Source organism: Agelaius phoeniceus, chromosome 11, assembly GCF_051311805.1.
Source record: "Agelaius phoeniceus isolate bAgePho1 chromosome 11, bAgePho1.hap1, whole genome shotgun sequence".
NCBI lineage: Eukaryota > Metazoa > Chordata > Aves > Passeriformes > Icteridae > Agelaius > Agelaius phoeniceus.
The window spans coordinates 23,184,927-23,200,058 of NC_135275.1; the positions used below are offsets into that span (position 1 = coordinate 23,184,927).

At 34.9% G+C, this 15,132-nt stretch overlaps 1 protein-coding gene across 7 annotated transcripts in view; it reads right to left on the bottom strand.

Annotated features, from left to right (window-relative positions):
* Positions 1–370: 370 nt before the first annotated feature.
* The window catches only part of NR2C2 (nuclear receptor subfamily 2 group C member 2), a 38,816-nt gene continuing 24,054 nt past the window's right edge, over positions 371–15,132 (bottom strand). For 5 of the 7 annotated variants that reach the window (XM_054639930.2, XM_077184718.1, XM_077184717.1 and 2 more), the window contains 3 exons: positions 12,448–12,585; positions 10,844–10,949; positions 371–8,698 (listed from right to left, as the gene is read on the bottom strand). In XM_054639930.2, the coding sequence (XP_054495905.1) occupies positions 8,524–8,698; positions 10,844–10,949; positions 12,448–12,585 (419 nt within the window). In that variant the 3' untranslated portion in view covers positions 371–8,523. The remainder of the gene's footprint in view (positions 8,699–10,843; positions 10,950–12,447; positions 12,586–15,132) is intronic. The other 2 variants (XM_077184720.1, XM_077184721.1) reach the window with 2 other exon arrangements.

The following is a 15,132-nucleotide window of genomic DNA, read 5'->3' on the forward strand; positions in this document are numbered from 1 at the left end:
TCCCGTCCCTGGCAGTGCCCGCGGAGGGCGCGCGCTGGGCTTGGGCCGTGAGGGGCGCGCGGGCCGTGAGGGGCGCGCCGGGTCCCGCGCACTGCAGCGACAGCGTCGGGGCTACTCAAAGCTTTTCTGTTCACGATGAATTAAAACCTTAGGAAAAGCCCTCTCTCCTCCTAGAGAAGTTTCTTGGAGTCAGTAAGTTAATGGGATTTCTTTTCTATACCAGACCCTGTTAAATCTCACCTAAGATAATCACTGTGGTGAAGGCAAATTGCTGTTTCTCCCTAAAAGATAGTAAATTATGTATTTGGCTTAGACTGCTCCTGTTCAAGAGAAACTTAAATCAACTTCAAAATAAAACTCAAGAATGCAGTTATATTTGTAATTCACTTTAATGGTAGAGACCTCATTTAGCTACTAGTATTAACTGCAACAATATAATATCACAACAGCATTTAATAAAATGCATAAGCTAAATCATGCACTGCAATACTCTATATACAAACACAACAATGCAAATTCCTCTTTGTGACTGAAGACATTGCTTGGATATAAAATTTAGTTTAAAAAAACCCCATGCTATTATTTTTAAATGCTATCACACACAATAATACTGATTTCACAAAAGAAGCTGTAAGAAATTAAAAACTTTTGCAGTTTTAAAATAAACAATTGTTTTCTAAATTATAAGGAATACAGACTTCCAGAAAAAAATCCCAAGGAACTGAAAGTAAATGCTTCCTTCTATAAAAATTTGCTGTTTTTTAGGAGCTCAGCACTCCCTAGTATGCCAATACAGATACAACTGTGCAGTTTTCAGTTAGGAAACTATGAACACTGGCTTCCAGTGTATTTCAGAGTACGGATTAATTATTAAAAATACTTGAACATTTGATCTTGATTCCATATATGGAAAATTCAACATATACAGTCTGTAAGTAATATGTTTTCTTCTCAAAGACTGTGCTTTTTTGTTTTAAATTTATTCAGTCCTGCTTTAACCCACAATCATGAAAATACCGTAAAATGGACCTGTGTTGTATTATTGCAGAGCCTTTATTGCCATTAAATTTAAGCACATTTTGTTCTTCAGAATACAAACAATTCAAATGTGGATATAACACATTTGGTTTCACTGAACTTTGCCTTTTCTTTTTTTTTTTCCTGAATTGACAGTTGAGTTTTTAAACAGATTCAATCTTGCATTAATGCCCCAATTGGCTTCCTATTTAAAACTGTTCCTGCAGTACAGTGACTTTAACAGACTTTCAGGTTTCTATTCACCTTTAAAGAGAAAAGCAAGCATTCAAACACCACCAGTTGTCCAGACACCAAGGAAGGTACATCTGTCACAGAAATTCCTGACATTAATTTACATATTTTTCCTGCTGAAAATTGTAGAAATAAGGTTTTGAAATGCTACAGGTTTATTCCTATATTTGAAATAAAAGCTTACAAATGCTCACTAACCAATACACCAAGAAATAGAACATTCTCAGCATTTGCCAAAGCAAACTTTCCAAAATTTCCTCAGACTTGTGGTTTACTTTAATCATGCACAAAGTTCATGTTATTTTGATTAGTGTCTTATTATTGGATTAAACATACACAAGTCTTTGCCACAGTGAGCACAAAAGATGGAAATAAATGCCCATAAAATTCTATTTCACCTTTTTAATAACAGAAACAAGACTTGCTGAACTACTGTCCTGCATGGTCTGTGAAATGCTTTTTTTAAAAAACCCACAGTTAACAGATTTACTTTATGGAAGGCTTCCTTTTTAGCTTCATCAAAAGAGAAGAAGAACAAGCTTTGATAATGTAAATGTTTGAGTCCTCATTATGAATAAGAAATTGTCTTACTTCACATCTCATTTCCCAACTGTGTGTCCAGGTCCCACATGGAGTGGGTCTGTCACAGGCAGTGCAGGAGCTGCACAGATTGCAGACCCAGGAGAGGACAGAATGTGGAAAGGGACATAGTCTGACAACTAAATTAAGAAACTAGCTGTGTTCAGTTTAGGCTGGAAAACAGAAATAAAAACTTTGGAAAGTGAATATACAATTGAAATACATTGTGAAAATCCTGAAGATGTCTTGATGCTTGCTAAGAAATAAATTACCTGCAATGTCCCTACTATTTAATTACCATTGTACCAGAGCTGCTTTTTCACTGACCAGAGCACACAGTCTCTATCATCTCACAGCTTGTTTCATGAGATCACTATGACAATATGACTATTGATTTCTTAAACAGCATCCATTACCTCCTGTTCTGTGTGCTGCAGTTCAGTGATAAATGGCAACTTGGTTTACTTTCAGTTAGCCACAGATGAAAACTTAAAACCAAAAAATCAGTCTCTTACCAAGCTTCACAAAAAATACAACTTTACAAAAGTATCTCAGGAGGGCTGGAAGAGAATGAGTATATAATGAGCAGGGAAGCATTTTCTATGACTATAGTTATTTATTCATTATTTTAAAAAGGCATTATATGCTCAGTTAACTATTGACTTGCAGACCTCTATAGGTCAAATGAGAAAAGGTAAAGAGAATAATGTAAAAGCCAGAAAATTAATGGAATATATTTGTCAGTTCTGAACAGCAAATAGTGAATTCAGACTGGTTTAGAAAAGCTCTGAAATTTATGAGGATTCACCAAATTAGGAAGCTCTGGATTAGCAAATGAATAAAAAAATTTAGCACATAATAGATGAATAATGGCTCCCTATCTGTACATATATACATACACTACGCATTTCCTATACACTGTACAGAATATATTTAGACAGAGAGGTATAAACATATACATTCATACACACATACATACATACAGCTATTTACATATGCATCATCTGCTCGAGTGAGTTCTAGAACTGAACATGCAGAAATGCACAATGGTGGGAGGCACAAAATAGTACAACTCTATCAAACCCCTTAAAAAGAAAGGCAGGAATTTAACAATAATAAGCTATTTTCAAAGCATTCATGTAACTCAGAGGACTGAACAGATTGTTGGCATTAATGGAACATTACAACAGTACTACCTGTGATGAACTTAGCATGACTTCACAATAAAAAACATCTAAACTTCAGATGCTTAAACTTAGAGCATCTAAATTTTACAAAGAATTTTACTTTAACTTGTAACCCCAGTATAAATAATGTTGTAATTTTTTTTTTTCACAAATAATTTCCCATATGTTGATAACACTGATTGCAGCTGAAGTAGGGTTGTAGCATTATCTAACAAGACAGGCTAATGACATCAAACAATAAGCCTGAACTTAATTCAGGAGTATTTACTGTTAAAATGACTCAACAACCTTAGAATTAAAAGGTACAAAAAGTAAATGCTTTCATTTGCCCTCCTTTGCCATCCCCTCTTGGTAATTTTTCATATAAAGCTGTTTCTACACTAATTTCCTGTCATTTAAGATCCAGTAGAAGCTGGCACTCTCTAGGGTGACCATGCCCTCATTTGATCCCTCCTGGATGTTGGGAATTGTTAGGACTGCACACTGTTGTGTGCTGTTGTCAGCTGGCCCATGCTTATCAGCAAAGCCATCTACTGCAAAAGCTCTGCTGTATAGCCAGTGTGGCAAACCCTGGGAACAGGTGGGCATCTGCCTGTGTTTTCTGGCATTTATGCTTTTCCTCTTATGGACAAGAGTAGGTAAAAAAACCACCTGTTTTTGCACTATTAAGAGTAACAGGGGAGGAAGAGAGGGATCTCAAATGGAAAAATCAACATTTTTGGTCTTTCCAAGATGGTATCACCTAGTAGATGTGTGCTGGTACACCTGTGTGTCTGCCTGACCTGCCAGTTTTACTGCTCGCTTCTCCTGCTTCAAACAGGGCCCTGACTGGTGCTGTTAGCGCAGGAAGCTGCTTTGTCAGTGCTTGGGCAGTAAGTACCCTCAGCCCACTCATTTCCAGTGCTGTCTTCCTGGTTAAACTGTATTCCTGAAACCCTTTGCTAGTCATGCTATTTGGTGCTATTTTTTTTATTGTCTTTTACTAATTAAACAGCAGGTAATCAAGAAAGAATCCTAACTACTGTCTGAACTTTAATGGGCAGTAAAACCTACTGACACCTGCAGTATCCTGAACAAAGTCATTCAGGACTCTGTGAGTTCTGTGTACTGTACAGAACAATAAAAAAACCCCACAAGTGTTTTACAGTCTCTGCCAAAGGAGAAACAAGAGTCACAAAACTGATTTCACCTGGGAGCTTCAGCCCTGACTTGGTTTCTCTATGGCAGGCTCAGAATTTGCCCTTTGCTCAAGGGAACTGTAATGGTGATGCAGAGCTGCTGGATTCTGCACACACTGGCACCAGAGCTCCTCACCAGAGGCATCGTGGCTGTCTGGGGGCCACGGGCTTCAGAAGATGGTGAAAGCAGACTTGGCAAATGACCCAGCTAATCAGTGGAGAGCAACAATAGTTTCTTGCCGCAGTGTGCTCTGAAAACTAAGCCTTCTTAATGATCTAACATTTTAAGAAAAAAGAAAGCCTTGTATGACTTCTTAGAAGGATCTCTCCTTGGAGATAACTTTTTTCTCCTCTACCAGTTTCATGGCAGAGGAACTCCACAGACACCAAAAGCATTGCAGACAATTTATAAGCTATGTAAATAGGCTGAGAAAGATTACTTTTGCACATGGTATTGGTTCTGACTCTACAGTCCGATGTGAGTAAATAAAAGTAAGAAAAGAGTATACCTTCCTACATTTGTCAAAAATGTAATTAAAATCATTATGACAAAGCTAGTCCCAAATGCTTTTTATCTACAAGACTGCAATCCAGTTCCTTTGCAAAAGAGTTGAAAAACAAATGAAGCACAGTGGACATTACTGCCTCATTATCATTCCCAAATTGCCTCATTATCATGCCCCAGTCTCAGCACAGAATTCAAACATTTGTCTGACTGAATTATGACTAGTATACACATTTGCTCAGGTTCAGATAAATCTAATCAGATAATTTATTACTGTATTTCTGCCAAGTTAAAACATTTTCATTTGAAGAGCAGCAGAAATAGAACCTCAAAACTTCTAAACTTCTGAAGAGAATAAATTTTGGCACTAAGTAGAGCTTCAGTGAGATGAACTTTTCCTAGAATCGCTTTGTGACTGTGGTAGTTTGACTCCAAGTTCTTGTGAAAACAGGTTTGGCATTTAAATTTCATCTTTATGAAAACAAGCTATTTCTATATTCAATACTCAAGAAATAGTTCTTCAATAATTGTTACAATATTAAAAAACTCTCCTGTCCCATATTCATAGGGAAAAGTTTGCACTTTCCAAGGAGAAAAATAACCAAAACTATTTTAACAGTAAAGCTACTAAGATTAGCCTGTTACCATCTTCCAGTCACTGCAGGAGGGATGGAACAAACCTCAGAAATTCCAAGAACTATGTCAGTGTTGCAATATTATTTTCTGCAGAGACCGTGCAAAGCTTGCTTGATTGTGCAGCTGCACTGTGTGCATCACAGAATCCTACTGCCACTGAGATGGATTGTTGTGGGGAGAAATGGGCCAAGGGGAACCATGTGAAGTTCAAAGAGGGGAAGCACAAAGTCCTTTTCCTGGGTAGGAAACAGCCCAGGCACGCACATAAGTTCAAATTTCTACAATCCAAAATGTTAGTCTTGGAATCAAAATAGTGTATAGTTAGAAAGAGCGCTTTTTGTTAATGGCATCAGAACGAAGTAGCTTGGTTCTGAGCTCTGCAAGCCAGCAAATCATGCTAATGATGCTGCACAGAGAGGGACTTTGTAGCTTTTAGGTGGTAATATCCAAATCTTAAGGATGGAACTGCTTCATTTAATCTATTAAATGCATGCACAGCTATGGATTGCATGGTTATTACTTAGTTTACAAAAACTAAGATTTTATCCCTAATAAGCTATTGAATAACTATTTGCAAATTAAGTAACTAGCAGGGTTTGAGCAAGGATATAATTATGTGTCCTTGCATTTGTGGGGAGTGTAGTTTATTTGTAAACAGAACTGCATGATATTCATTGTTTCAATTTACATATGTAATGCAAGGCACACATTTTACATTTTATTTCGTGTGATCACTTTGTTCCCAAAAAACTAAAATGCCTTTCTTTTCTGAGTTGTTATTATCACAAGTAATAAAAATTACAAACAAATTTTTGCACAGAAAATGGGGCATTTTTACTTGAAAAATTGGAAGTTGAAATGATGTTTGTCAAGAAAAAGCTAGCTGGTGTGTATTGAGATTTAAAACCAAATATTCCAATGGCTAGTTTTTGTGCTAAGGACTATTTAATTTACCATTAAAATGCTTTCTTATCTGCTTAAATAATTTTTATCAAATTCTGAAAGGAAATTAAGTTCTGTAATCCTTTTGGCAATTAAAAAAAATCAAAATATTTCAATGCATTCTTCTTGTAGAACAATGACATAATCCAGTAAAATTTTAAATTTTAACAAAAGCAGCCACTACTTCTTCCAAGGTAGCTACTGTTTCTGATTAATCACTTTTAAGTTCTATAACCTTAACATAAGGACTGTGCAGCAGAAGTTCTGACACAGTCGCACAGCAGTTACACTACAGTCAAACGGTTGGTGCTAAAAGCTGAAGTCCAGCTGACTTTACGTGTAGAGAGCAGACTTTCCATCACATGAACAATATGACAATTTCATTTGCTATAGCAAAAGTTGAGACAGATACAAGTGCTGCATTACAAATCTCTGCATGGATACTGGAACTCTGTAATACCCTTCTGAGAAAAGAAGATTCTGAATGTGCTAAAAATAGTAACTATAGAAGACTAATGCATCCAGAAGCTAAAATTAAATAGTCTTTTGTGTCACAGTAAGTGCTACAAATATCAGCCTCCTAACAAACATGAAGTATACAAGTTCTTTTTGTTACTTTAGAAGCCTCATCTAAAGCTGCTTAAGGTCTTTTGGCTACAATTCAGACTCTGAAAAGTCACAAACTCCAACCTAGTTGATGTTTCTAAATAAATATCAATAACAGAAGAAAAACCAAAGTGCTGGACTTACCATTAGATAAGTTTTGTCACATAAACCTACTAAAGTAAGAATGCCTCTAACACACAAATAATTAAAATAATTAATGCATCTAATGTGCCAGAATCAGATGAAGGTATTAATTGCTATGACTTTAAAAAAATCTTTGATTTTAAAATACTGAACAGCCATAATAGTAAATTATACTAAAATGAAACCTATGCTAGTAGCTAATGGCCAGTACTACTAGCAGACATGTTGATGGCTCACCACTCAAGACAATTAAAAAGTAGTTCATTGTATACCTCCATGGTGCATCAGTCATCAACTGCAATTGTACAGGAGTGAAAGTAAATCCTAACTGTATTTTGGTTTCAAAGTGAGTGACAGGAAAGTTGAGAACACTGCAAAATCGGGAGTGCTTCATGAGGGAGGGAAGGAGAAATGAAGTGAGAGAGGTTTGTAAGAAACTCTTGCTGACAGCCAGAGGTTCTATACATTTCAGGTCTTAAATTGCACCCTGTGGCTACATTATGAGGGTGTTCAAAGTACAGAGAGGAGGAGTAAATTTGCAGCATACAAAGAGCATACTCAGAGCATCACACAGCTCTATTTGAAATTTACTGCTCTTCCAGTTACTGACTGATTTTCCCCTAAGTCAAAAGGCTGCTTCTTAGAATAATGTTTGTCATGACTGTGTTTGTCTGAATAAACACTTTAGGAACCTGCATATTTAATCATTATTGTGACAAACACTTCTTTTCTTTAGTGTGGGGAATTCCTGTAGCACATAATAGTCACTATGACTGCACTGTACTGTGTATTACAACTGCACTAATTTAACAGATAAAGTTTTATATAATGTGGATATCTGATTTAAGAATCCACATTAATATTTCATGCATAATATAACAGCAAGTGACTTTTTGTAGATTAAATGATTGTCTCCTTTAGCATTCTACATTTTTACAAAAATCGCTAGCATTTTGACTAAGGACATAGGCATTTTTTTCATTTTTGAAAAATGAAAAAAATTTTCCATACTCATAAACAGGATGTTGATGATGCTGTTGCTCTGACAAGAAGTGATTACAAAGTGCTAGTATATACCCTGGCATTTGCTAGACATTCATTCCAAGGATATTTTTAAATATATACATACTGTTCTTTTTACTTTTAAAGTAATTTTATTACTACTCTGATATTATAAAACTCTTTTTAACCACTGATAGTTTCTAAATACAAAGCATGTGAAAAGTATGTTCAGTAATCTATGGCCTTTTAAATGAAAGGCATCCAAAATATTCCTTGTGGCAGGAAAGGTCCTATAATAGGTCTTTTAATAGCTGCTTTAAATTTTGTCAACATCAAAAAAAGACAAGGAGAAATCTGTCAGGAAACTAATAACAAATTGGTATTATCTGCACATATCGAAACACGACTCTTTTAACTTCATAATTATACGGGTTTTGTGAAAATTACTTCAATCCCTCAGATTACGTTGTTCCTTCTATGCAGACGTGCCAGTTATTTGACCATTATATTCTGCTGTTTCCATTTTGAGAATGTAGGGGATTATGCTGTCAATGGGAACATTTCCAATGAGACCTGTGAAAAACAGTTCCTCAGTGATGCTAGAGCTCATCAGCCTAAGTGCTGGCAGGCGAACTAGGATCCGGGCTAGCCTGAAAAAGAAGTTTAGTGGATTATAAATACATGTAAGACCAGTTCAAGATACTCTATGGCTAAAGAGCTGGATCTGCCTTTATTATTCCCAGAATTCATGAATAGGTGTAAAGAGGCAATTAAAGCTAATTTGGCTACACCACAAAAAGAATGGTTGCTGTTCTATCCTGCAAGCAAAATGAAAGCTCCGTCACTTTGTAGTTTTCCAATGAAAGGGACGCGTTAATGCCCTTGTAGATAGAACATGTATGTACAAACACACAAGTTTCTTGGCCTGCTTTTGAAATGCCCAGCTCTGGACAAACAATGCTGACACTAATAATATTCATGTCGATTAGTGTGAACATTTGCACCATTTTAAGAGCACAATGCTTAATTAAAATTTCAGCCATAAACAGCATAGTCCTCAGTTGCCTAGCAACCTCATGCCAAATGAGATAGCAGGAAGGGGGTTGGATGTAGATAAACAGAAAAAAGAGAATCAGCTTCTAATGAGAGAAGGAATTTGGGGGAATGTACTGTTAAGCATAAATATTCCCAAAGTGCCCTGGTGTTTTATTTACCAAGATGTTAACAGATATCCAATACAATGAAGTGACTGTATTGAAATGCTAGACTTCCCATTAATATGAAATTTAGGACAGTGATGAAAGCATTTTGCTGCCATTCATATGGCAGATGTGCATCACAAATGCTAAACCAAATAAATTTTCTGAACCAGAACCACGTAATAGTAAACCTCAGGCAGCACTGACAACAGGTGCTCTGGAAAATGCTTGAATATTTATGGAGAAAATATCTAAGGTCCATCCTGCTAATATACCATATCTTGTAAACTTTAGGGCAAAAAGATTAAACTATGCTGTTGTTTTTATGAAAATTGTAACACTTGTCCCCAATCTTAATTTCTACGAGCACTCAGTTGCTCAGAAATAAATAGATTTGTTCTCTAAACTTGTCTATAGGGGAGCATGGAGAGAGAGACACTATTAGTTAAAATAAAAGACACTGCTTGGGGAATGTAACTCTGATTTTCTTCCCTGAGACACTATTATGAGAACTAAGTATATGGAACAAATTTTATATTTAGTTTTATGGTAAAAATTCAGCTCTCACTAATCAAACCAGAAGGCCTCAATTGTACATGGAAGAATGTGGGATTTGAGGATATTTCTGAGGCAGAGAATCCTATTTTCATTGCACCACAGTGTTAATTCTGCAAGATCAGTGCAGAAAACAGAGATGGGAGAAGCTCTCTTTTTCAGACAGGTTTTTTTCTTCTTTTTAGTTACTCCACCCTCAGACAGTGCTTAAGTGTATGGGATTTCTTCTTTACATGAGGATGCCTTTCACAGTAAAAAAGAACATGTTCTAGTATATCTTACAGACAGAGGTGAGAAGTTCCCTGAAAATGCAGAGAGTTATTGTGTTGATGAATTTTGAATTTTGATGGAGATTGTTAGAAAATACAGTAATTGTTTCTAGCACATAACAAACAGAAGAGTTGAAAAGTGAAAAAAACCAAGCTAAATAATTTCAGAGAAGTCCTTGGAAATTAAAAAAAAAAAAACAAACAACACCAAACCCAGAGGAGAAAATAACCAGGATGTGGGAATTTCTTATAGACAGAAGTTTGAGAAATGGTTATTGTTCCTTGTTATATGTATCATTGTTTTTCCAAGGGCTATAACTGACAGTTTTAACATTTTCCTGCATATGCAACTTAAAAAACATTTCAAGGATGATAATCACCTTTTAGTTGTCAAAGAGACTTTAAAATAATAACTTGAAAAAAGAAGCAGTGTGAATTAGTCAGTTGAAGCAGTTATCCCCCAAACTTCTAACAAAATAAGTCTGTTTACTTTTCTAAACACGACTATGACAGTCTCAAACCCCTCAAAAACCAAGAAAGTAATAATAAATTTAATTTACATGGAGGAAGCTAGACAGCTATTCTTGTTTCTACATATCTTTAAACAAACCTGCCTTTATGAATTGGGTTTTAGTTCTTTCTCACCAACAGTCAGAAAAAAACCCAAACCCCAGATTTTTGTGACCAGATGTCAAAACCATCAATGACATTATTTTGTACTTCTGTTAGCTACAGCCCACAACATTACTTTGGGTACTTTAGAAATAAATACCTATAAGTATCTTCTGGATAGGTTTTTTGTACATAGTCCTGCAATTCCATCTGTGCCTTCTCCTGGAATTTTTCTATTTGGGTTGAACTGGTCAGACCAGGGTGATCTAAAGAAACAAAACATTTCTGTATGTCGATTGTTTCCCTATACATTGTGAAATAAATGTACTTATAAGACTCTCACATTTAATTTCAATGAAATATTTCTCTAGTATTGTGATGTTTAACATGCTAGCTGTATAGAGGTAAACATTTACTTCCTGGCTTCAGAATTAGCTTGTTCACTTTTCTCTCTAGAGCTGTGTGTATCCATAAGAAAGTGGACAAAGATTAAGCCTGTATCTGTGGACCAGGCAATGACACAGAATTTGTTTTTAGCTTTGCCTGTTTAAATGTAAACATGGTTGCCTGTGATTTGTTCTAACTAGGCTGGCTAAGCAGTATCTAGGGTTATTTTCTTGATAGATCAATGTCTTAATCTTCTCAAGTCTGTCTCATGTTTTAATTTCAGCTGGCTCAGCTCCTCCACAGCCATGTTCTCAGAGCAAAAAAAAGGCAAACCCACAAAATATCACCTCTCTTAATATGCCGAAATATCTTCACTCATGTGTCCAAACTGCTTGTCCCTTGAAATAGGAAAGAGCTACCTTGAGTTTGGATAGTTTCTTGCTTTTCCAACTCAAAACCCCTAACAAACCTAACTCTAATGGGACAATCTCGCCCAAAAATTCAAAAGAACATTTCAGGACACCAGTATCTTCTAATTAAGTTTTATTACAAAGAGAAAAATAGTTATCAATGCAAAAAAAACCCCAAGCAAACACACCAATAGCAATATATCCTTTTACTTTGTATTCTATTAAATACAAAGTGGTAAATACCTTTGAATTAAAGTAAATAATATGCATTTCTGAGCAAAACCTTCCCTTTTACTCAACCTGTCAGCAGTTTTAGATTAACCTTTGTGTGTCCTTGAAACATTTCCATCTTTGCTGAAAAGACTGCCACTTCCAGTTTCTTTATCATTCCAGAAAACCTCAAGTGTCTTCTTTGAGTAAATTTCCATATTTCAGAAACTGCTTTAGCTATCTGCTGTCATTTTTTAGTAACAAATGGAAGACAGCCTACTTACATTCAGTTTTTGAGATTTTGTGGAAGTTTCATATACAATAGGTATTTCTGCTCATATTTCAGCTATTCCTCTTATAAGTATATTAAAAATACTAAAATTGAAGCAAATTTCTTTTTGTCACTTGGAAAATGCATTTCTTCTAATCCCCCTCACCATTTACCTCACTAATATTGCTAGCACACATTCCAGATAATTTACTACTCATAGATTCTCAGCTGAAGGTAACTTGAGAATCTAATCTTCTAGGATGGATATACAGGAAACACCTGATAGATTTGAATGTAAATAACATGGATATGTTGCTCTGAAGTTATTTTAAGACACATATTATGATAATCATTATGAAACAATAATTTTATCTGCAACTTAACAGATGAGTCTCATCTCAAGACATTAGTCTCATTTAAAAAATGCTAAAGAATTTACATATTAAGACTTACTATTTAAAAAGATATGATTACTAAATTCCTTACCAGGGCTAAAAAGGACTATAGCTTTAAGGTATGCATATTCATATCCATCAATATCAAGCTTGGCCATGCTGTTACAGAACTCCTGAAGTTTCCAGATGTGTTCCATGACTTGCTTTATTCTGTCGCCAGAAAGTTTATCTACAAAAAGATATTGCTTACTATTTCATCTGAGCTCAAGCATTTCTAATATATTGACAAAATAAAGTTTTATAAACCGAGTCAATGATATTTGCAAGTCTTTTGCTGTCTTAGAACCACTTAACTTGGTAAGGATGGCCTGAATTATTAGGAAAGCAAAGTGAATTTATAAAGTCTGAGACAGACCCGGAGCTAGCAAACAATGTTAAGAACATTCTAGCAACAGAATGTTATCCTGTCGCCAGGACAGTATAGTCTGCCACACCAAACTTTTTCCAGTGATGTATTGTTCTGAGCAGAGATTCTGAAATGATGCTGCATTATTCCACAAATGGCTGGAGTGATTCTGGGAATGAACAGAAGCACAAAGCAAATACTAATGTGCGACCCTAATTTTAAATTCAAACATTTTTGAATTAGCCTTTCCAAAAGTGAATGCAAGAACAGTAATGATAGTGCTACTTTCTCCTCTATCTGTACTTTTAGGAATGAACTTTTCATTAGCTATGGTAAATAGTCTTTTTCCCATCTGATAGGGTAAATTCACTGAAATACACATACACAGATTCTTCCATCATTTGAAAGATCACATTCCTTACATTGGGTTCATAATCTATCTTAAAATTTCAATTTAAAAGATGTATTTTATTTATAGATCTGTTATGAGTGAGTGGTATTAGCTGCTAACCTAGGAAGGGAGAGATTTCTATTTTGGTAAATAGAAATCCTTATATTGGACTGCATATCTAAAACTAGTCAAGGAATAAAAACATTCGCGAATACATTAATACATTTTTTTAAATACATAATTACTATTATCAAACTTCAGAAGTCAGTTTACAAGGGATAAAAACCCTTCCTTGGAAAACACATTAGAAGAATTTTATTCTAGTCATAATCTCCAATGCTAGTATTTAATATAATTTTAATTTGAATATTTTATTTTTCTCTATACAGCCAATAGTGCATAGGATTGCTTAGACTCCATGTGGCTTAAACAGAATCTCTGACATAGCTTATTATGATTTGATCTATTTTCTGAAACTGCAATAAGAAGATTAAATGAATGGAAGAACCATGTTTTGCACAGTCTTGAAATAAGAATGAAAGCATAATCTACATTTCTTAAATCATTAATTGTGATACAAATTTTTAGTTACTTAAGATGAAGATAGACATAATGTAATGTTTTTATTCCTGTATTAAGTGGGAAAATATGGCCCAGAAAAACTCAGGAAAAGCAAACTAGAATTCCAGAGTTTCTAAGTAGCTTCATCACTAATAAATAAAGTTCTGAAATTTCTTTACTTTGTTTTGAATTTTGAAGGTATAATACACAATGTAACATGATAACTTTGCAGAATAGATAAATAACACTAATGATCCTCTTTTATTGGCTGGTCTCAGCTAACGCAGTATGAATATGAGTACAGGTTCTAGAAAAAAAATATTTTTTTAAAACATTGATGCATAAGAACAGAATTGGAACCAGCCGTAACAGCCCTGCCACCTACTCCTCTCCACTGCTTGGAACAAAGGTGAACTAGACAGCTCTGTGTATTGTGAAACAGATATAAAGCCTAACTTTGCACAGAACATCCAATATGCAGGTTTCCCTACTGATCTTTTTAACTCCAGGAAAGGAGCAGCACTCTGTTGTATTTTGGGACTGTCCAGGCTCTCTTAAATGAGAAAACAAACCAAAACAAACCAAAAACAACCAACAAAAAAAACCCCAAAACCAAACCAAGAAATAACTCTATATTCATTATGAAAGCAATTAAAGCATACTATCCAATAAAGAATCAAATTTCAGTCTAATTTACTTTATCATGATGAAGGTAATAAAGTAGATTAAAGCTTGGTTGTAGAACTATAAAATATACAAAGAAGATAGCTGGAAAAATATTTAATATCCTTCAGTTCTGGAAAAATACATCTGTTTTACTCTCCTCAGTAAAAAACTATTTTCTAATTTTTTCTGTGTGCAAAATAATGACACTATAAAAAAGTATTTTTAAGTGGTACCAAATAGTATTCTATAACTGCTTTTAACAGACATGTAAATTTGAAGTAGTTCTCATGTATTATGCTGTCTTTGCAGAGTTTAAAACTGCTAGCATTGTTTTCTTCCTCCTTTTAAAAGTGAATATTATTTTCATGCTAATGAATCCTATTGATTGGAAGTGTCTTTAAAGAATGAAAAAAAAGCAAATATAACAGATTTTCATCCATTCAAGATATAATCATCATTATCAACAGACCAAAGTTGAATTAAAAAATAAAATTACATACATCTTGTTAAGAATGTCAAGAAATGAGGTTGCTTAATGCTTCAAGGGCACTTCAAAATACATTAATCATTATTGCATTACAGTAGTATCCAAAACCATTATACATGCAATAATATGCTTGTTGTGATAATTGGCAAACACTGTGTTTTTACACCATAAAGAGGAGAAGGAAAGTTCCTGAAGGAAAAAGTCTGGTGTGGTTTGGAAGAGGATATCATTATTCTAAGAGGAAAAACCATACATCTGGATGGGA